General features: G+C 46.5%; 1 protein-coding gene across 1 annotated transcript; it reads right to left on the reverse strand.

Moving 5' to 3' along the window:
- Nucleotides 1-11,442: 11,442 nt before the first annotated feature.
- LOC104313368 (uncharacterized) lies at nt 11,443-21,236 on the reverse strand. The gene is made up of 8 exons (XM_009912288.2): nt 20,987-21,236; nt 18,834-18,945; nt 18,026-18,170; nt 16,814-16,927; nt 16,088-16,232; nt 14,601-14,749; nt 13,968-14,107; nt 11,443-12,608 (listed from the first exon to the last, which is right to left on the reverse strand). The coding sequence occupies exons 2-8, from the start codon at nt 18,937-18,939 to the stop codon at nt 12,487-12,489; spliced, it is 921 nt and encodes a 306-aa protein (XP_009910590.2). The 5' UTR covers nt 18,940-18,945; nt 20,987-21,236; the 3' UTR covers nt 11,443-12,486.
- Nucleotides 21,237-23,190: the final 1,954 nt, after the last annotated feature.

Genomic DNA, 23,190 nt, shown 5'->3' on the forward strand with positions numbered 1-23,190 from the left:
GGGGCAGCCTCGGAGGATGATCCAGCCAGAGACCTACGGTGCAGCTCAACACCAGCCAGGCTGCTCCTGGCTGGGAGTGGTGGGAGTGATTTACCGTTACTGACTTGTCCTCACATACCTATGGTTGCTCTTGCATCAAAAGGTGTATTCACTTTCTAATAAACCTGCTCGACAGCCCTCTGAGATATTTTGTCATAAAGGACGATCATAAAGCTTAAGTTTCGTTGCTAATAACTTCATTACAGCACAGACTGCCCAAAGCAATGAGGCACTTCAAACACATCCATAAAAAAAAAAAAAGAGACATGTTAACTCATCCTTGAGGTTTTAATTAGAGCAACTGTAGGTGGCAGGTAGGCAAGTCTGCAGCATCTCACAGCCTTTGTGAGGGGATCTTGGCTCTCTGGCTGCTCGGGCCAAAGTTGCAGCTAAAGAGAAGTCATGCATCGAAAAACAGCACTGGGAAAGAGGGTTTGGCTGCTTTTAAAGTCTCATAGAACAAAACCTCGCCTACAATGCAAGGTCCAAACACATGAAGTAGCAGGACACCTGAAATTGTCCCCAGGCCCTTTCACAGAGGACCCTGCTCCACTATGGCAGAGCCAGAGGGGACGACGATGTCTGAAAGATGAGCAAAACTGTGAGTTGTTCGTCCGTGTACGAGTCCCAGCTGCCTTGGTCACTCCAGGAGGCACAGGAGAAAGCTAGGAAAAGACGACCCACAAGATGTTGCACTCCTCCTGATTTCCACCTGCTCTGCTGCTGCCACCAGTTTCTCCCATGCAAACACTGGGAGAAGACAAGCAGCTTGCAGCAGCCTGCTGGCCCACAGGCTCCCTAGGAGCAGCAGCTCCTCTCGGAGTTTGCAGCTGATGGTTTTTTCACTAACTTGCACTAGATGGTGCCCTACACCCTCTCTTGAAAGCCCCTTCGCAGCCAGAGAGCTTCTCCTGGGCTGCATTTTCAGCCGGTAGTCTCCGATGGGAGGAGAAAGGGCTCTTCAGGGGTTGTTTTCTGCAGGGGCAAATCACGCTGCACGGTGGCAGTGGGATTTGGAGAAGCAGCCGTCTCTCAGGTTGCGTTGAAATGCAATGGGAAATGCTTAGAGGACAAGGAAGTCAAGCAGACAGAATGAAGGGCAAGGCCATTTGCCCTCTGCCTGGAAGGTCCTGATGTGCATGGATTTGCCCTCCACAGAGGAATCACATCCTGGCAGAGGATGTCCAAACTTGCCCTGACCAGGACTTAGCTAAAGGAGGACACTTACCCCTCTCCAGCTGTGACTGTGGGCACCCAGTTTGTGGGCAACAGCTTCCAAAAGTGTCCTGGGAGCTTCAGCACCTCACAGCAGAGGTGCTAAGGTCACAGCAGAGGACCACAGCGCTTGTGTCCCCTCCTTCCCCCCTTCAAAACCCGAGTGCCAGCCCCAGCCAGCCCTCCCTCCCACAACCAAAGCCATGGGCTTGGACAGTTTGTTGTAGCAAACAAAATGCAACCTCTAGTGCCTCAGCCAGAGATTGTGGAGCTGCAGCGAGCTGAAGCATGAAGTGGGCCAAATGACAGGCTCTGCCCCTGTGGAACACCAGACACTTTCCAGCACCCTCCTGGCATCAGCCTGGTGAGCCAGCTGGTGCACCAGGCGGGAGGACACACCTCTTTTGAGTTTAGCAAACTAAGCTCTTAAGTGGAGCTTGTCAGCCAACAGATAAACACACTTAGAGTGTGTTTATCACCCTTTGATAGAGAATATGACATGTTTATGTATAGCATGGAAGTGGAGAGGCTTTCTGACTGTGCAAGAGAGCTACCCAGCAGTGGAGATGGGGCTGCTTTGGGTGGAAAAAGGATTTTCAAGGTTTAAATGATGAATTTTTTCGTCTGGTTGCCATCGCTTGTGTTTCTTTTGCCAAGGTGGGCTCCTTGTCTTGAAGCGTCTGACCCACGAGTCAATGCTTTTGCATTTGTTGCCCTTTTGGAAGCCTGTTCAAGCCCCCACGGGGAGATAGAAAACATTGCCCAACAACACGTCTTTCCTGAAAGCCACTTTTGCAGGGCAAAACTCCCAGAGAGGCTGCCTGTACCCAGTGCCATGGATACTTTCAGCATATACAGCATAAGATGTCTCCGTTGACAAGCTGTGAAGTGCTTTCAAGAGGCTCTTTATTGCTCTACACACCCTGGCTGTGAAAGCTTGAGCAAGCAGATCGGCTTTGTGAGAGTCAAAAGCCAGTTCTCTGCTCATATGTGGGGTTTTGGGCACTGCCACCCTCCCAACCTTCGTTAGTATAATTTCAGTGTAATAAAATAAGATCTTAAGCAGGCATTGCTGCCATGGGGGAATGGGGTTGTTTCAGGTAGGTCTTTCTTCTGAGGCAACAGGTCCCCAACTTTTCCTGGGTTGACCAGATCTCTCCTTGCACTCACTTCAAGCCTTGGCACTGTCCAGGCTTCCTAAAGAAAAATTTCCTGGGCACACAGAGGAGAAGCAAACAAGGCTTGGGAACCACAGTCAGAGTTACAGGCTGTGATCTTACCTAGCCTTGTCCAGCCACCAGGTTCAACCCAGAGCAGATCCTGGGATCCAGTGCAGAGCCGATCTAAGGAGCATTGATAATGTCCACTGGAGATGCCACTCGCAGCAAAGCAGCAGCAGCAAGTGCTGTTCCAGAATCTGAAGACCCAGCATTTCTTTGATTTGTGATCAATCAGTGTTGAAAGACGGGAGATCCCGTCACAGTTGAGGAAGAAAGCTGCCTTTCTATCAGAGGAGGGCAAAGGAAAAAAAACCCCACTTGTCTCACCAGCTGAGTTGGAGTCATTTCCCTGACCATCTCTATCCCAACACTGTGGAAGACAGCATGCTGGCAGCCATTCCAGTCTCACACAACACCAAGTATATTTGCCTTTTGAGACACATTTGAAGATCAAGAGGATTACAGAGGGGTGTGAGGAGATGAGTAATGAGGAAACAGCCTTCAGGAGGCTGCTAGGGCCAGTGAGGAAGCTATCCGAACCCTTTATGCCAAGTCTTGTGTCTTCCGAGAGGCTCAACACTTTTACATCTGGACAGCATCAGTGGAAGAGGGCGAGAAGTAGAAGCTCCTTTTTCCCCCATGGGCTTCTCTGCTCTACACATCAAAGGCAACATCATGGGAAATCCCACAAGTTGGCCTCATCCTAGAGATGGTCTTTCCTGGTGAGGACTCCCTCTATGCCAGCCCCAGGTCCAAGGCTTGCTGGGAGTTGTTTCCCTGCCCTTAGGCATCAGATAGCCCCACCGGCTGGGCTGAGTCAGTGACGGTGTTGGAGCACCGCTGCCTGCCTGTCCCTCCAACGCCTCTGCATTTCCTGAGGCAAATGGAAGGAAAGCACTATTTCACTTAATGCTGGAGGTTATAGGTGGGACTAAAATTCATCTCACCAGTGCTTGAGTTTCATGTAGTGTGAGGGCTGGTGTGAGCCAGCCCCAGGATACCACATGCTGCTCACTTCCTCCCATTTAACAGACATGAAACATATAAGGGTTCATTAATATTGAAAAAAACCCCATCTCACTGCACCATCATGCCACTTTGAATCATCTCAACTTACTGCAGCAAGGTCTCTGCACCCATGAGTGAATGACTACGTGCAAGTCACCCTCGATATGCAGCCAGCACATTAAAACCTGACAGGATTTTAACACAGGCTCCCTGGGGAGATGCTTGGAGCATGTACCTCAAGGCCCAGGTTGCAATTCCTGGCTGCTTGAAACCTGCACATTTGTTATGCAGCAACACTTCTGCCTGGATTATGCCCTCGGGGGGAGCCCCGGGGACAGGTTTGCAGGCAGAAAACAGGGTGGTGAGCAGGACTGGTGTCCCATGCAGGGACACGGACACAAGCATCTGAGCCAGATCGCCAGGGCAGCTCAGCAGCAGGAACTGCTGCATCACTGTATCATGGGCATTTTTGGGATGGCTCTTTGCTTTGCTTTGGCTCCTGTCTATACAAGCTGATAATGTGCAACCGATACTGTGCTCAAAAACCTGATGCAGGGAGCAGGGAAATCCATAAGCAGCCATGGCTAGTTCTGCAGGATTTGTTTTTTCCTGCAGGGTCAGGAAAGAGCTGCTGCCTGGCATCAGTGTCCCCACTGCCACTGCTGGGTGGAGCTGCTCCAGCATCAGCGACACCTCGGTCTGGTGGCAGCTGAGGCCAAATTTCCCAAAGGGCAACAGGGATCCTCCCTGCCTCCAGCCTGGGATATGCGCAGGAGTATCACATTGCTGAGTGCTCTCAGCCACCCTGTTCCTCCCGCTCCTCTATGCAGGGCTGGTGCTGGAAGAAAAGGGAAAAGGATCAGATGCTGTGGAAGTCCTGACCTTATTACAATGCTGCCTGGATACATTTTGTTGTAACGCTGTGATAATTATCAAATGCTTCCTTTCCATTTTCCCAGCCAGGCACCAAAATTATTGCCATCACCCTGTCTCCATGTCTCTGCAGGAGTGCCCTCAAGGACTGCCTTTGCATTTGGCTGAACAAGATGTTCTTGTCTGAGGAACCACAACAGTGTTTTTGCTGGTTTTCCACCCATCCTTGTAAACCACACCAGCAGCTTTTCTTCCTACTGAGTGGGGTGCATTCTTCTGGCTAGTGTTATATGTGAGGACAATATGCCCGTCATTTCCCATCAGCTTTTGGTTAGGTGAGCCCAGTGCTCCAGGTCAGAGAGCTGGTGTGCCTGATGGAGTGGTAGCATGAGGAGATACATAAATACAGTATCCCAAAACAGACTGGGTGGTGTCTTCCCAAGGAGACATCATCAGAAGCATCCAAACAGTGGCTTCTTGCATAGGGGTAGAAATGTCCACAGCATCACTGATGTGTAGGGCCTGTCCTGGGTACCACGGAGTGATCAGACAATAACGCCCCATGCAACACCTCTACCTGCTCAGTGGGTGATGGAGGACATGTGTAGCCCTAAGCCAGCCTGGCCATTGCAGGTCGGTGGCACATCAGGCATGAACTGTGGGGTTTGCTGCACTCACCTGTGAGCTGACAATTAGTCCTTGCACAAACGCTCAACTAATTTATGCATGAGTGCTCAAGTAGTTCATGCATGAGCACCTATTTAATCCATGCATGAGTGCCCCATTAATTTATGCACAAGAACCCAAATAGTTAATGCATAAGCACACAATTAATTCATGTGTGAGCACCCAATTAATTTATGCATTATTGCCCAATTAATTAATGCATGAGAACCCAATTAGTTGATGCATGAGCACCCAAACAACTCAAGCATGAGCGAGCCATTAATTCACACATGGGTGTTCGAGGAGTTCATGCGTTAGTGCCCAACATATGTATGCCTTAGCACCCTCTTTACTCATGCATGGGCACCCAATTAGTCCATGCATAGGTGTCTGATCAGCTCGTGCATGACTGTTTACCTGAGTACGTAATTGCTGGTATTTTCTTTTTCTCATTACCAAACCAATGGTTAGAAGTTTGTGTTAGTCGGCAATAAATTAAATTAAGTAAAAATTCCCCCCCCATAAAGACCATTTTGCTGAAAGCATCGTATGGGAAGGGGCTGCCCTGGGGATGGGGATGGTACAGCCAGGAAACAAGGTGCAGGTGGTGGTGCCGTGGCAGATGCTCCTGACAGCAGCAGTCGCTGTGCTTCGACAACCATTACAGCTCCCCTGCACTTTGCTTGGTGTGTGCTCTCTCTGTGTCTTCCTGCTCTTCTTGTTTTGCCATTTAAATGAAGACAACATGGTGCTCGCACCCAAGGTGCGCTCACATCTCATGCAAAAGCAGGGACCAACCCTTTAGCGCTCATCACACATTTAAGACTGCATAGCTACATCTGCACTAATTCTGAGCTCCCAGTGAGAAGGCACACAACCCTCCTGCCAATGGGGACAATCCTGCTGTTCTGCTCTAGAGACCTTGCAGAGTACGAGGAACCCCCAAGCCCATCGCTAGCTCCCAGTGAGAAGGCACACAACCCTCCTGCCAATGGGGACAATCCTGCTGTTCTGCTCTAGAGACCTTGCAGAGTACCAGGAACCCCCAAGCCCATCGCTCTGACTCCTGTAGATTCAGCTGATGGCTATGTGGTGACCATCTCCTGACCCTGCCATGAGACACACGTAAAACCCATCACACTGCTCTCTTCCAGCACTCACAGTTCACAAGGGTAAAAAATATAAGGGCATGCTGGAAATAGACTATGACTTTGCCCCTGCTGTTGTTATCAGGCATGCCGCGGGTGTCTCCTCATGATTTCCAGGTCTTCTTTAAAGGCATCCAGGATGAGCTTTTGTCTGATGGGACTTTTCATACAGAGTCTATCACCGTGCCTGGTGGGAACTTTCTCATGCCAAGGGTAGTAGGATGGGGCAGAAACACATTTGCAGGGGGCAAGGTGCCCCCACAAAAGGGGACACACACACTGGGTCTCCCAGGAGGCTGCATTTTTGGCAGGGACCACGGTCCAAACCAACGACAGCACACAGATGTTTTCTCCATGCTATTTTTAATGGTCTTAAGGTAAAGCATCAGGGCAAGGAAGCCAAGGCTCTGGCTCCTGTGCCAATCTGGCACAGCTCTCAGACATCTCTGCTCAATCCCTCTGTTCCTCTGTCAGCCCTAGGGCCATCTCATAGTAAATTATTCCTTTATTCTGTTCCTGCAAAATATGCGACAAAATATGTGTTGTCGCCAAGGAAAGCAATAGCAGCCACAGGCACAAACAAACACTTTTTTTTTTTTCTCTCTTGGATAAAAATAATTTGTGCCATGGGTCACTTACTTAAGCTAAATACTTTCCAATAATGCCCCCCCCCTTTTTTTAAGCTCAAATTTTTATTAGAACAACATTGAGACAAAACAAGTTACCGGCTAATGTCACTGTTGCTTCCAGCACTCCCTAACCCTAATCGGTCCCATCCTGAGTGGGCAACGTCCCTTCTCAGTTTGTTAAACATCACATTTTACCAGCTGCTTGGACAAAGGTCTTCAAGAACCTTTCTTCCCAAAGAGGAGGGAAAAAAGACAGCATCCTTGTGTGGCTTTTCAAGGGTTTTGAGTCAAAGTTTCCAGGGGGAATGCCCATCATGCTATCACATGGCTGATGTGTGCTGTGTCTGGGCTCTGCCGGGAGCAGGGTCAGGCTCTTGGGTTGCTCCAGCTTTTTTTCCCACATGTTCAGCCCATGCATGAGTCCTGCCAGAGCCCATAACTCTTTGCTGAGATGCCTTTGACAGAGGGAGCTGAGCTAATCTCCCGGCACGGGGCTGTGCTGGCTCTACACAGATAAAATAAATATTTAGCTTGAAAACATCTAACAGTTTTCAAAGAGCATGGAATGGCCCGAGCATGTTTAGACTGTGTGCATAGCAAAAAGCGCTGATGCCTTTAATCATTGTTGCATGTATTTGGTGTTTTTATCTGGAGATCTTCACAGTCCTCCACAGAGACCCTTGTACTGTTCATCTCTGCTTTACAGATAAGAAAATGAAGGTGCAGCCAGTGAGGGCTGGATTTGCTCCAGCTCCAGAGGACGAGTGTTTGGGTCGCCATGTTTTTGAGCCAGCCTACTTTGTGTTTCCTCTCCAAGGCCACTGCTCCTCCGATGAGATGCCTTGGGCAGTGACAAGGCATCAGCAAGAGTCTCATCCATGTTTTCCTGCTGGTGGTGGCCAGCGTGGCCAGTGCCACTTACGCCTGTATCTCAGCATCACAGCCCATATCTTGCTATGCCCAACACCCCTGGCTGCAGCCAGGCAATGGGTTTGCAACATTGCTCTGAATTGCAGATGAAAGGCAATCCTGCTTTCTGCTTTGGTGCTTTGCATCATGGTGTAACTTCTCTTCTCTCCAGCAGGCTCATTTTTATTTATTTATTATTCCTTTTCACAGATGTTTTAATATAAAGTAATTAGTAATGAGGGTAGCGTCAAGCCAGGAACAAATTAGGTCATAACACAACATCTCCTCTGCCTGGGTGCTCTGGTTTTGGGGAGCCCAGCAGGAGAGCCTCCTGCCTGCACTTTGCCTGAGCTCCATAGCCGAGAGCATCATGAGGGGAGTGTGGTGCCCTGGGGCTGCGGGCAGGACGGGCTCTAGGGAGCACCTCCCAGAGCATGCTGCTACTGCTGGTGATGGTGGTGGTGGTGGAAGATGTCAAAGGGAAGCCTGCCTGATCCCAGCATCTCCTCCACTCTCATGGTGGCTGAGGAAGAGACAGCTAAGCCCTAATCAAAGAAACAAGGCAAATTTCTCTCTGGAAGCCACATGGGCTTTAATGAGAGCCTGATCCAGGGCCTTATACTCCCATTTTTTAAAAATTCATTTTGAATTAACACATTTGCTCTCTCAGTTCAAATGCATATTTCCCCTGACCCACAGCTTCTTCCATGCAACATTCTTCCAAATCAGATTTTCCCAGGAACTTTTACTGAAAACAACTATCATCTCACAGCTTCAGCAACATCCAGCCCAGCTGATACAGCCCTCCAGAGAAAATATTGCTAAACTGATGGGTCATCCTCAGATGGAGGCTGCCAGGCACAGAGCAGGAGTGAGCCTGGGCAGGAGCTGGCCCCAGGCAGGGGAAGGAGGCATCCTCAAGCATCCCTGGACTCAGCACTGGGGCTGTCCACCCAATGGTGGTTTACAGATCACCCTGCTTTTCCCTATCCCCCTATTTAGCCACAGAGCGAATCCTTTCAGAGCATGACAAGTGTAAACCCAGCTTTTAGTATCAGAAAGCAAGGTACGCCTTTGTGTCCCAGGAACCACGTCATGCCTGGCTTCAACAGCCCCATCCGTCTTCCAGCCCCATGTGGAAGCAAGCCGGCCCAAGGGACTCAGGACACATCCTGGGCTGGGCTATGAGACACATGAGCATTTGCCAGGGCCCTGAATAGCCTTTTCAGAAACAAAACTGATTTTTCAGGCTTTGGGTTCTTAAGGCCACCAGCTTTCCAAGAAATTTTAAATCTGGTAAAATTCACCCAAATCCTATAATCACTCATGGAAACAAAGGCTGGACTAATTATTTTTGCTAAAAAGTTGGCAGGTTTCCAACTTCATGAAATGCAGCTTTGCTGAAAGAACATGCTCTTGTGGGCAAAACCGCGTATCAGTGGGTTTTAACAACAAATGAAAATAAGGCATTTCAGAAAAAAAAAGGCCTTTAAAAATAGCCTTGAGGCTATCTTTAACCCCAAGGCTGGAAGAGGAAGGTTCACACTTATTTTTCATCTGTTTCTCCCCCACCCCAGCTAAAAGACAAAGGGACAGGTGGAGTATTTTTGGGCTCCTGTCCCTGCCACAGATGCAAGGAAAGCCACTTTTCCCAAAGCTGGCTGGAGTGCTGTGTGCTGAGACAGCTATGGGAACCTCTGCCTCCCCCAGCTCCAGGGAAATAGTACTTGGAGAGGGTTTTGGGGACCAGGAGCTTATTTGTGGGTGGCAAATGGGAGCTGGGTCTTGCTCAGCCTAATCATCTTGGGGCAGTTGCCAGGGGCTTTCTCACAGGGAGATCTGCAAAAGATTAACTGGGTTCTGCTGCAGCACCTCATAAGCACCACTCAGGAAAGGGCCTCTGATGCTCTCCTCACAGCTCATTTTGGAGGGGTGAGAGCAGGGTGAAGAGCAGCATCCAGCCCTGTGCCACCCATGGCAAGGTGGCCACGGGAAAGGGGCTCACACACCTCCTTGCCAAAGCTGTTCCTCAGCACAGATGGACAGGGAGACATCTCGCTCCCTGATACTATCACTCTTCTCCAAGCCCTCAACAATCTCCCAGAAGTGCAAGGACCAGAACTGCACAAAGCCCTCAAGATGTGGGTGCGTGGTAACTTTAGAGAGCCACGAGGGTGTTCTCAATTTTACTCCTTTCCTCACCATCCCTGATACATGGTTTGCCTCTACTGCTGCCAGATGTGGAAATATCTGGGTGAGAATGGCTACCATAGCTCCATGCTCTTGTGCCTGAGTGGCAGGGGCCAGCTCAGAGCATGTCACTTGAAAGGTGAAGCACAGCCTGGATTTTCCTTTATGTATCCTTCGGTACATACCTGCAATGACTTTCACCCATAATTTGCACTGTCCGCTTTCAGTTTCATAAGAGCTTTTTGCAATTCCCCAGTCAACCTCCTCTTTTAGCATCCTAAATAACTGTCCATCATCAAAATATCCCTTGGTTTTTAATGACTACATTATCCAGCCCAGGTCTAATGACACATGCCACCAGCAACCTCCCTTCCTAGAGAGAAACACCCCTCTATTTCCTAGCTTTAATCACCTATGGGAAGATATTGCCTTTTATGCCATAGCTCTTGAGCTTCTTTAGAAGCCAGCGACAATATAAAACAGTTCACCCTTACCTCTGCGCTTTTTGTGTGCTTCAGAGAACTCAAAGAGGTTGCGAGACATAACTTCCCTCTACAGAGGCCCTGTTGACTCTCCCCTGCTAATTTATGTGTTAATTGTATCCTGTGGTAGAATTTCTAGTCATTTGGCCAGTACAGACATCAGGTACAGACACAAAGACACTGAAGGCTTTGTTCACTGTCCTGTGGAAAGGCAGTGCAGCTGACCTGGTCCAGGAACTGTTTGCAAAGCCCTTGCTTAAGAGGATGCAAAACCTTCCAGGGCTCCCCATGCATTAACTGCTGCACAGCCTCACAACAACTACTCACCTTGCCTGGACCCCTTAATCCACACACCAGTGGATTTAATACCACTGTATTAAAGAAGGCAGCTTATGGAGAGGCTGCTGGAAATTTGCTAGCTGGGCTCTTGGGAGGCAGAGCTTGTAAAATAGAAGTTTAATGAACAGGGTGCTGGGCAGAGGAGTTTAAAGTCATGCATAGGAATCTGCATGACCCAAGTCTCTGCCTCTAAGGTTGGTGAAGGCATGATCAATAAAAGCAGCTACATCCAGGAGCATCCCAGCAAGCAAAGGGCAGCTGGCTCCAGCACAGGACCAAGGCCCCTGCAAAACCCAGGGCACAAGCAAGGCAGGAGCCAGGACAGTTGCTTTAGATAATTTACAGAGTTAGTGGAAGAGTGGTAGAATTCACCAATTTATTTGAAAAATAAAACAACTTAAGAGAATGACAAGAAGAATTGCATTACATTGAGTTTGCTCTTTGTTAAATGTAAACAACAGCACATGTTATTTTGGAAGATTTTTCTTTTGTAATAGTATTGCAAGATATTCAGCATCTGAAAGCACCTGCCATGTAGAAACACTTTCCAGACACCAGTGAGACACCATCAACTCTCAAGTAGGCACAGGAAATAGAGGCAGCAGGCCAATTCACTCAATCCATTTTTAGGCTTCTTAAGCAGTGAAGCCACATGAGCAAGCACTGATCCAGGATGAACTTACTCCACCAGTTCAAAGTTGTTTTTTTGTTTGGTTTTGTTTTTGTTTGTTTTGTTTTTTTTTTTTTCTAAACAGGCTTCCTTTGAAGGAGCAGGCTTTACTCCAGATCAGGTATCATCTCATCTGCACATCTAACCTCTTGCCAGAGTGGCTACAAACCACACTTCAGCAGGAGGCATCCAGCCAGCAGAAATTGGGCACTGCTGGCTCAGCACAGCTCAGGGAAAGGCAACCCACCACACCATCTCATCTGTCTTACAGGCAGAGCAGGAACAGCACAAATCTGCCATTATTGTGGGTCCACAGAGGCACTGACATAGTGATTGACTTAACTGAGAAAATCAGGAAAAACCAGAGCAGAGACCCAGATATCCTACTGTATGCTGAAAAGTGAATGCATCTTTGGTTTCTAGAGCTACAACAGACTGCAATAGGATGAAGGCTTGCAGAAGTATTCAGTCACTCCTCCTCACCCCCCTTGGATATCAAACATCAGAGCTGACACTGCAAAGGTAGATCTCTGAAGTTGTAATATCCGTTCCCATCATGAAGAGGAGGGAGAGGAGCAGTTGCTGCCTGCGGGAGATCTGCTTACACCACTGGGGCTTGCAGACACCCAGTACTGAGTGGCCAAAGGAATGACAGACATCCCACTGCTCACCTTGACTCCCAGGGACGGTTCACTTAGAGCTACACTTTAAGAAAAATGAACTACCGAGGAAAGAATATGAACAACTGTCTGTGTGAGCCTGCCAAGTGCCTGTCAACAGCCCTCGTTGCATTGGCAGGAGCAGAGTCACAGCTCCATCATCACAAAGGTATACAGGGCTGTTCAGCTGAAGGACCTTTTCCCGCACTGATTCAGAGTCAAACCAAATGAAGGATCATGCAGATTCAAGGTGGGGCTGTGAGTAGCTGATCTGAGGGAATGTGGTAGCAGGACAGGTTTGCAGGCACAAGCCATCCACATTTGGAATGGAAAGAAATAGTTACAGAAGAGCACAAGGCAATTGATACAGGAAGGAAGGACCAGCAGATGCCCAATTCTTTTCTCCTTTTAAAGGATCTGCCACAACATGCCAGAGGTCTCAGGCCACTGTGCCTGACGGGGCTGTGGTTTCTGGTGCTTCCAGTGGTCTCTTACAGAGTCTCCATGTGACTAGTCCCAGCCGAACAGCAAAGATCAAGCAAGTCACTGCCAGCAGAACAACTAGAAAAGAAACACAGAAGCATGTTAGTACATGAAAGAAAGTCAGTGATTCTTGTCATACCCCAGCTCCCCAGTATAGGGGGCATTCAGGGAAAGAGGAAAAAAGAAACCCCCTGTATAGGAATCATTACCCCCCAGAGTTCAGACTTTCATGGCTATCCAGTTAAACTTGCCCAATGCTTCCAGGTCAAGACATTTCTAAAAGGGAGAGGGCATTATAGACACAGGAATAAAAATTTATTACATTAACAAAACACTCCAAGAATAGTTCAACTATATAAAGAAACATGCAGTAGTTTGGGAAAAGCACATTCTCACCCTACCAGCCAAACAAGCTGAACCACTAAGAAAGAAGTTTTGCTGGTAGAAATGCCTGCTGCAGGGACACAGCTGTCTGCCAGAGATCACACATACCTCCACATTCCTGGTGGCCATAACCACCAGGAAATGAGTCTCCAGTGCCCTCATGCCTTTGGCAGACAAGCTCTGCTAAGTCCTGCTTGGTGTTTTTAGGCATTACCAGGATCCAGCTGCCCTTACAGCACAAGTTTACATATACTGGAGTGGCTGCGATAGTAGTGCCAGTCCAGAAATTGGCTTTAGCCACTGGTATGTAACAGTGGGAAGGCTGAAGGATGGGAACATGCTCCCTTCTGCTGACCCTACTGTGGGAACAGGCATCTCAAACTGCCATAGCAGGATTCAGAGTTCACACAGCTCAGTCCATTTTGTGCCAGCATAAAACTACTCATGATGGCATAGCTTTTGCCAGGCTGTGATTGTACAGTATTTGGACAGCTTAAGCCCTTTTACAATGGATGACTACACTCAGCTACAGTGGCCTGCAGCAACCAAATAATCCCAGGAAAACTTGTTAAGGCTAGCCTAAGCTCTGTAGAGGAGGGGAGCATATACAGGGTTTTGCATTGTGAAATTTAGACACAACCCCTCCTTGGGTCAGAAACTTATGCACTGCTCCTATATCCCAAATGATATAGGGCAAATGGAAGTCCACAGCCTTCATCCCAGCCCCACTCTTACTCTGGTCTGCCCTGCAGCAGATGGAGCTGCCAGCAGAGGACCCAAGTAGATGGTGGAGAATTGTAGGGCAAACATCGCACCAGGAAGTGAATTTGAGGCAACACAATGTTTGAATCCAGCCCCAAGGCTCCTGGGCAATGATTTCTGCTCTACTCTTTACTTTGCAGAATGAATACCTTCTAATAAATCCTTAGTTCTGCTTTTTATAAATATACTTCAAGAGGCAAGTCCGTCTTTCTGCCCCTAATAGACAAGAAAGATGTGGAAGTGTTTACTGGCTGCCTTTTCCAAGAGCTGGAAACAATCCAAAAGAATCACCTATAAAAATGCTGTTTGTCATCAGGGATGAAAACGAGAAGTTCTTGCATGCACTGCCAGTCAGAGCTATTATCAACACTGGGTAGACTGTAAGGTTATAGCGGACATACTTGTCAAGAATGAAGTTTTCTAGATAAAACCTGTGAAGACAAAGACACCAAAGTAAGCATTTTCTCTGTACATTTTTCCCCATAGAAAGTTTAAGAAAGGAATTAGACAAAGAGTGGGTTTTTTGCAGGCCAGTTTGGACCAGAGTCCAAAATTGTTCATTTACTAAAATTCAGAAGATTAATTTAAAAATTATCTAAGGTAAGTTTAGGGAAAAAATAAAGCCATGTTTCATATGTTTTCCACATCAAGCCCTCACCTGCAAACCTAGGGCAGGCTGGGCTCATGCAAGTCACAGCAACCTGTTCTTGACCCACAGCATGTGCTTACTGGCATTGCTGAGGGTCAGGGAAGAAAGACTCTGCCCAGGCTCCAGGTTCATCTGCCACAAATTATAACAGAGTCCTTTGTACACTGTGTTGGTAAAGGGACAGACCATGAATGAATTGGGACAGATAGTCCAACCCATTTGTGAGAGGTGGAAGAGGTCTTTCAGGCTTGGTGGGAACCCATGAGGTTGCTTACCATATTACTAGGTCAAGAGCAAGGATGCTTAGAGAAGCAGTTGTTGCTGTCTCATTGGACACATTCCACTTGTAGATCAACACAATGGCAAAGTTCAGCAGAGCAGCAATGGTGGTCCATGTTGCATACAGTGCCAGCCCATTCTGGACCTGCCACATAGCACATCAAGATGACAAGCAGTAATAAAAAAGGTAATTCCTGGTTGTCTTTTGTGACCCATAGGTCCTGGGGCAGTTAAGCCAGCCTTCTGGACCTAGCTGCAGAGGAAGTCCCTCAACATAGAGAAGAGTTGAAGCCTTGGAGTCCCCAAAGTAGCCCCAAGAACCACCACAGTGGCAGCTGCAGAATTCCCTGTACAAAGCCCTCCGACCCCAGCAAGGAGTTCCCATCCACACCCCAAAGCGCACAGGCTGCCTGGCTGCCCAGCCCAGTTGTTGCAGGCTGCTGTAACTGGCAGAGAGAACAGTTTTCTTGAATCTCAACCACCTCCCAGCAAACATCTTTGCCACATGGAGCCTCCAGTAGGCAATATCAAGGGCTGGCGTCACTCCTGAGTGAGGATTGGGGAACCCAGCTACTCCCCTTTCCCTGTGTTATACTGGAGTCTCAGGAAACGTAATAGAAGGGTGTAAAGAACAGAGCCCGCTCCCAGTTTGTGCCAAGATATGTAGACACATTTCCAGCTGGGTTGGTAGGAACTTTCCTGTGCAGGGCCTCTCAGCTTTGCAGGCTCCCCCTCCACTGAAAACCCTCCTAGATCCTTGGATGGGCTTTTTCAGCTGACCCACTTTCTCACTGAGCAATACCATCATCAAGCAAAGAAACTAAAGGTGGTTAAAGCACACACAGCAGCCATGGGAGGAACTGCAGCACAAGGTGTCCTGGATGGGGAGTAAGGGATCAGGGTAGCAGGTTTGAGCTAGGAGAGGCACAGGGAGTGATGGAGTATTAGCATGTTTATCTTATTTTCTCTGTGCAGTTTGCCAAACACACACCCACTCTTCTTGGGAGAAAAGTCATTTTCTTTCAGAAGTTGGCAAAACTCAGAAAGGCAGCTGTATTTGAAGCCTTGAGCAGTACACACTTCCCCATATAAGAACTATATAATTTTTTGTAGTCAGATACCTGGGACATCACCATCAGCTACAGCAGTAGAAGCCACCCTTAGCAATGGCTTTTCCCTCTGCAAGAAATATTGTTCACACCCCAAACACAAGTCTGGGCTGAAGTTTTCATTCTTCACTGAAAACTTCATTTTGTAGCAGCTAGAGAAGTACAAGGGATATACCTTGCTCAATCATGCCCATGATATCTGAACAGAAACAGATGTAATTAAGCCCATGTGCACCTGCAGCAGGCACAAATTAAAGTCAGGGCGGAAATCTTCCCTTACCTTCTGCCATTGAATCTTTCATTCTTGATACCTTCAGCACTGCACAGAGGTTTTTAGCATTTACTAACAGCACAGCTTCCCAAATGCCACTTACTAGGATGCGGGTGAGCCAGAGCTCAGCTTTGTGACCCTTCACAAGCCACGAGGAATGGATGCTCAAGGCTTGGTGTGAAATGAAGAGGGAGGCACACGTGGTAAAATTGAGAGCTGCCAGGAACACCAGGGCTGGTAGGAGGTATCTAGGACAAAGAACATGCATGCATACAATACACAATACATTTTTTTCAGTGGTGTCACAATGCCTTAATTCATAGCTTTAGTGTTTGGCCTTTACTGACTTTAAGTTAATCAGTCTTTAATAAAGGTAATCACTACATGTAGCCCTCATTTTGACATACTGCTGTTTTATTCTGTTAATCACAAAGTTATTTTCCTGACTGCAACTGATTTCTTCACCTCTTGACAGTTGTGCTTTTATAAGCCTTTCATGATCATGATTATGAAAACAATCCAAGGCAAGGAGCTTAACTGTATTTATGAAGAGAGGCATGGCTCCTGTCTTACCTGTGGAGAAAAACACATGGAAGAACAGCAGCTTTGAGGAAATCTTAGACTTCAATAACTGATCCACCTCATTTCTTACAAAATGAAAACTTTGTGCAAAAACCCCAAACTTTTACAAAGGCCACCTTTCCCAAGGCTTGACATAGAGTTTTACAGGTGTGATTAAGTGTTCACACACAGGGAAAAGGGCAAAATGAAGTATTGAGCCAGTCCCAACAAAAGGGTTAGAAAGCATTTGTAACAAAAGGCAACTTACTCTCGGTCCCACAGAAACAGCCATCCAACATTGAGGCCATTATTCAGAATCCATGCCACATAAAAAGGTATTGGCAGCAAGTCTGGCTTTATGTAGACACATCCAAGTTCATTCCTGCCAGGAAAAGTGGGTATGGAGAACGGAAAACAGTGCCTGCATTGACCAACCAAACTTTCCCGGCCTCATTTTCCTCATACTAACAGGGACCCTACATTGGAGTTAAATATTTCAGTTTAAATCAGACTCTCTCCTCTGCATCCTTCTCTGACACAATACATTCCCTGTGGCTTTCCCCATCAGGACGCTGTCCCATGGTACAGAACTCCTTGCTGGTCTCTGCACCACCACAGATTTAGTGGGTAGTAAGGATTGCTCCACAGATGCTGCAAAGCTTGTGCCACTGGTGGTGGTACCAATGGCATGGTCATGGGATTCTAGCCCAGTTCCTGGGGAAAAAGGCTTTTGGGATCATAGTGCAAGTGCATATGTGTATATGTTGTGTGTGCATGCACATACATGTATATGGACTTGATCACTCTTGTACAAACACACACTTCATTCTTCCTTCAACCTTCAGTGTTGGCCAGTACCAACTGAGTGACTTCTTATAAGTCATGTGAAAACAGCAGATACACAAGACTCAAACTAAGCAGTCCATGGTCCCTCTCAACAGAAGAGCTGCAATGTAAGTCCACCCCACAGAAGACATCACAGAATATTACAGATATTGCATGGTCCTGCATGAAGCAGTTATTGATCTCATAGCCCCAGGAAAAGATTCAAGTCCGGTTCAGTGACCCAGGAGACTTCCCAATGCCAATTCTCTGATCTCTAACAGCAAGTAACCTAAAAGCATTAGCTCCATAATTCATTAATTTTGCCTCTGTGGATTCTCAGCATCTAGCAGCTGGTAAGTGCAGCTACTGGGTAACTCTGTCAAGATACATGAATCAGTGGAAAACAGGCCTCAAAAGTTTACATGCTTTGTAACATGTCCACACATTAGAACCATTCATACACACCTCGAAATTGCTTCCCAGCTTTGGATGCTGAACCTAAAAGATGCTCCAGCAGCAGACCTTCAGCATGTCAAATCAAGAGGAATTGCAGTGGGTTTACTCTGACTAGAAACCCCAGAAAAGGGGGTAAGAGACTGAGCTACAGAAAGGAAGAGCCACTGTCCCTCATTTATACCGTAAGCAGGGAAAATACCTTCGACAGATCCCTGACAAGGCGTAGAGAAGCCAGGCAAGCTGCCAGGCATAAATGACATTCCAGATGAGGAAAGTCCAGCCAGCTGGTGTGAAGTCAGTGTTGTACTTCTCCGAGATGTTTCCAGGGGTTGTCCTGAACAGACCTGTGGTGGTGAATGTTATTGCAGGCAAAAGCATTACCACATACCAAGGATGGGAAAAGACTGCTGGTTTCCCTCACCCTCCAATCTTCCTCAAAGCTTAGTCCATACTTCAATGGATCCAAGGGAGATGAGAGGATGCCCCTGGTGAAAACAAACTGTGTGCTGCAGTTGGCTTCCCTTCAGCCACCCATTATGGGATTGCTGTCCCTATGGGGAACCCTGAGCACCTTCCCTCTTATGCAGAACCAGAAAAGCCAGTTGCATGTGAAAGCCAGAGAGAAGCACAGTGTCCATTTCTGACAGATTCAGCTGGGTAGCATTCAAGCCAAGCACCACTGCCCTCTACAAACCCGCAGCAGCAGCCTGAACAGCTTCCACCAGTGATACAAGGGCAATGTATGCAAAGATTGCCTTTCACCTGCCAATAGATCCAGGTTCACCAGGGACAAGACCATTTACTTGGATTTCAAGGAACTGGATAGGGCTCAGGCACCTGGCTATAACACCTGGAGGATGCACCAGCTACTTCCATCTTTCACAGATCAAGGTGTACTTGGAGAAGTAATGAGGTAACAGAGCTATCCCATCTAAAGACACCTTATATCATTAAATGATATAATGCACAAAATCCACTTCTGAGCAAAGACAATTTTCTTGTATTACCTTTGAGTATCCCAGTGGCATTTCCAGCATTCAGTATCACCATGACTGTGAACATAGCCAGAGACAGAAACATCACCAAAATCTTCAGCTTGTGTATAGCATCCATTTTACCCTGCAACAAATTAGAGATATTGTTTGGCTATCCTAATATATGCCTAAGTTTGTTCCACATGCAAGAGGTTGTTTTAGAAATAACATTGTAAATTCCCCAGTTTTGACTGCTGACTTATTTGTGGTGTTTTCATAAGAACTAAAAAGGCCTTGTGTGGGCTAGTAGCATCTTTGTTTGAAACAGCATCCTCTTGACAGCAGCCAGTGTCAGCAGCCCAGAAAATAGCCTAAAACCAGGGCAAGCAGCTGATACTTCCCCAGAATACTCTTTCAACAGCTCAAGGATTTCTAGCAGTAGTGTCTTTAATAGTCTCTCATGAGTTTAAGACTGTAAACTCTCCGGATCCATGAAGTAATCCAATGATCTGGGAAAAAACCTGCCTCAGTGTCCGAGATTGTCCATTAACCGCTACCCGCCCCTAGCACTGCAGTGGCTAAAGACCCCCATACAAGTTTCAGATTGAGAGCAAACACTACAAACAAATGGGAAGGCTGCCTGGGTTCTGGACAGCCCTGACCCACAGAAGCAAAGAGGCCTTGCTAAGTTGCAGAACTGAAATGGGAAGCCATGGTTTGCCCAACAAGCAGCCTGCTCTGCCACCACCCATCCCTTACTGGCATAGCGCAAGAGACATAGCTCAGGTTTGCCTATGGATATATTGCAAAGGTTTTAAGGTCTAAATAATTAATGAGCAAGTGTAAATTAGCGAGCAATCGTAAAAACAATCCCAGCTTATCTTGCATCACTATTGCAGTTTTACTGAAGCAAACAGGCCTATCAATTTTGCCTGCTTTAGGAAGGAAATATGAGAACATTAAAGTCTTGGCTTTGCAGCCATGTGCCTTTTAGTTCAATATAGCTTTTCACATTTACCTCTCTAATCCTATAACTCCTACAAAATAACTTCTTTTCATGGTGGTATTATCTCCTCATCTACTGGCTGCAAATAAGATTTAAATGCTTTAGCAGGTCTCAAGAACTTTATAGAATTTACAATCTACATACTACATTTGTTTCAAGGTTTTTTAAGTAGTGACTTGAGCTCTCCCAAGTGATTTCCAGTAGTCCACCATTTGTTATATCAAGGAAAAGTTCTGTGCCGCCTGTAAGAGTAAGCATACATGCATCCACACTATAGGCAACAGCTTTATTTCCCCTCACAGCTCAGCACTTGAGCTGCCTTCTCTATACAACAGCACTTCATTGCCTTCCAGGGCTGGCAGGAATAACCACCGAGTTGTTTAAGCTGCTCAGTGTTGAGCTAATAAATTCCAGTTCCCACTTCAGTGGATGGTTTTATAGATCCAGGCTTTGTTCATGGACTGAGCTGCATCCAGACACATCACAAGGAAGTGGGAGGGGAAATTGTTTTCTGTAAATCCATACCAGCTTTTCCCTTTTCAATTCCATCTAAACAGAAAACCACCTTTTTTTTTTAATTAAAATCCATCTGGAAGAACTCATTTAACTCAAGATATCAAATCCCAATTAGATTTATGTCAGTCAAATCCCAAAACAACTTATTGTTTTCAACAGATACACTGAATTAGCAAATTCTGAAAAAATATCCACTTGTACTATTAAAGTTATCATTTCTGACTCGGGAAATAAGCGACCTGCAGATTTCTGAAAGCCAGGAAAATGTAGGAGGGAAAATATCACTGTACACTTGTCCTATTCTTACATTCTTTCCTTGAACACTGACTTTTGGCCACTCTAAACCAGCACATGGGACTAGATGGTCCTTTGATCTTACTATCAGGCCAAACCTGTGTTCTCCTGACAGTCCTATAATTGAATTCAGCACCACATTTCTTTATTAGCATATTTGGAGGAGGCTTGATTACACAGCTTCAGAGAAACCCATACTTGTTTACAGAAGTCTAGGAGGAAAGCGTTATTTTAAAAGCAGTCAATAGTTTCACCGCTGTCTCTCACCTCCTGCCTCCCTAATTTATTGCCAGCAATAAACATCTGCAATATTTCCCTGCCTCCAGTTATCACTCAAATACCCTTTAGAAGAACCAGAAATATTACTCACAAGGATCTACACAGGCTTTTTGGCAGCGTCTTACACCTGTAGTTCAGCTACCACCAGCGCTGGGAAGATTCCGCCGCTCAACCTTATCTAAAGATATTTTATACAACTTTCAGCAGATTAATAATCATGCATTATTAAAAAAAATCACAGTAGTTAGACATGCTTTCCATCTAAGCTGCAGCCTCCAATTGGCTAAAGCCTTCCAAAACCAAGCACTTATGCAAGAGAAATGTGATTACTTAACAAGGGCCTTTTATAACAGCCAGAGCAATGCACACTCCCAACTTGCTGACAGGCAAAAGCTAATGAGTGCATGCTCTCAGGCTCTTGCCTGCTTCATCCTTCCCTAACTTTGCCACAAGGAGGGAAACTCACCACTCCAGTGCAAAATATTGCATCTCAAAATCATAGCCAGGGCAGCACTCCTGTGTGGGAGAAGGAACACTTGGAGGGGTAGCTGCAGAAACAGCCTGCATTTGGGGTTTGGGGAAGCTGGAGATGTAATACATAGCAAGGTCTGGATCCTCTGAGCAGCTACAGATCTTCCTATAGCCCCAGAGGGAGCTGAAAGCTGAGCTTCTCAGGACTTGGCACTCAGGGGGCATTTTATGGTGTTACACATTGTATAGGTACAAGTAACTTCTCTTGCACAGCAAGCACATGTATAGTAATCCTGTATTTTTATACTTCACATCTATTCCTTGCAGTGCAGCACATAGTCTGTTGAAAAATCCCTGAACCTCACAGCTGGGCTTTAAGTAATTTCTAGACCTGAAGGACTCTAGAAACCCCAGGGAGAACCTTCCTGATGTCAAAACCAGAAAGGAGGGACAGGTGAGAAGGTAACCCCAAACCTGAAGTTCTAAACAGACTGTTCCAAGAATTTTTTTTTTTAAGAGATTGGTTTCAAGCATATTGCACAAGTAAATTTTTGTTTGCAGATATGGAAAATGCTCCTGCCCCCCACTGCAAGCCAGTCCCACAGAAGCAGAGCAAGCCACATTAGCTGATCAGTCTCCACCTGCATCTCTGCCCACTACAAGACTGCAGTCTCACCACATCTACTCCTCATTTTGTATTTCTGCTTGTTTCCCCTCAAATTTAAACTATTATAGCCAGCTAAAAATATGCTTCAGCATCAAAATGTTATTTATCTTGTGCAACTATAGTGCCTACCAAGCAGACAGTCTTGCTGGGGATTCCTCCATGTCAAATAAAGGCAGTGAATAAACTAGCACCTATCCTCACCCATTAGAGGCAACATCACAGGGCTAGGTATGAACACTGCTAAGGCTTCCTTGGCCTTTGGGGTAGGGGTACAAAGCCTACATGAATACAGATTTGCCAGATGTGGGGAAGGGCAGGGCATCCAGCCAGCACTGCCACTGTCTACCTTCTCAGTGTAGGTCTGAGGTCCACCCTTTGAAAGTATTCTGATGAGGAAACCAGTGGCTTAAGTATGATTATTTCATATCAGCAGACAATACATCGTGCTCTACACACCAATCACAGACAAGAACAGCTCATACATAACCTGTTCCTTGAAGAAAACTAAGTCCTAAGCTTACAGCATGGTGACATTAGCACCTTCCTCTCCTTTTTTCACTTTGTGTATCCCCCCCAATATGTACAGTGACTCTCCCCATGCCCTAGAAACTGCCTTTGGGTTACAAGTTTATAAGCACTGTTACAGCAAGTGTGGGCTGAAATACAAGCAGAACCATTATGTACATCATATGGTCCTCTCTTCCTAGTATATTAAAATCTACAACGCACTTTTTCCACACTGGACCATGTCTTATTCATGGCTCACATATATATAGTGTGTATATATGCATATATATGTTTTTACTTATCAGATGGTCCAAACGACCTCAGCACAATGTCAGACATTACATTTTCATCCAACAAATGGGTGGTTTGAAATTCTTCACTTAATACAAACCACTATCTTACACACAACTGTTAGGCAGACCTGATCAGGTAGGTCCATGCTGATCTAAATCCAGGGCAAGTTCTGCATGCAGGAAATATTGGCCAGGTCAGAGAACCAACAAACACTTTGATGTCCCATGTTCTTGCTGGTTATTTCATAATGCCTCTGCCCTGGAGTGAGATAACTGGAAGCAATGCCACCATAGCAGTGGCCTTGTCCTCTTGCTGCAGTAAGCCTGGCAGAAGCTTTAGGCCCACATTCTGGGTTT

The sequence above is a fragment of the Haliaeetus albicilla genome, chromosome 7, assembly GCF_947461875.1.
Source record: "Haliaeetus albicilla chromosome 7, bHalAlb1.1, whole genome shotgun sequence".
Classification (NCBI taxonomy): Eukaryota; Metazoa; Chordata; class Aves; order Accipitriformes; family Accipitridae; genus Haliaeetus; species Haliaeetus albicilla.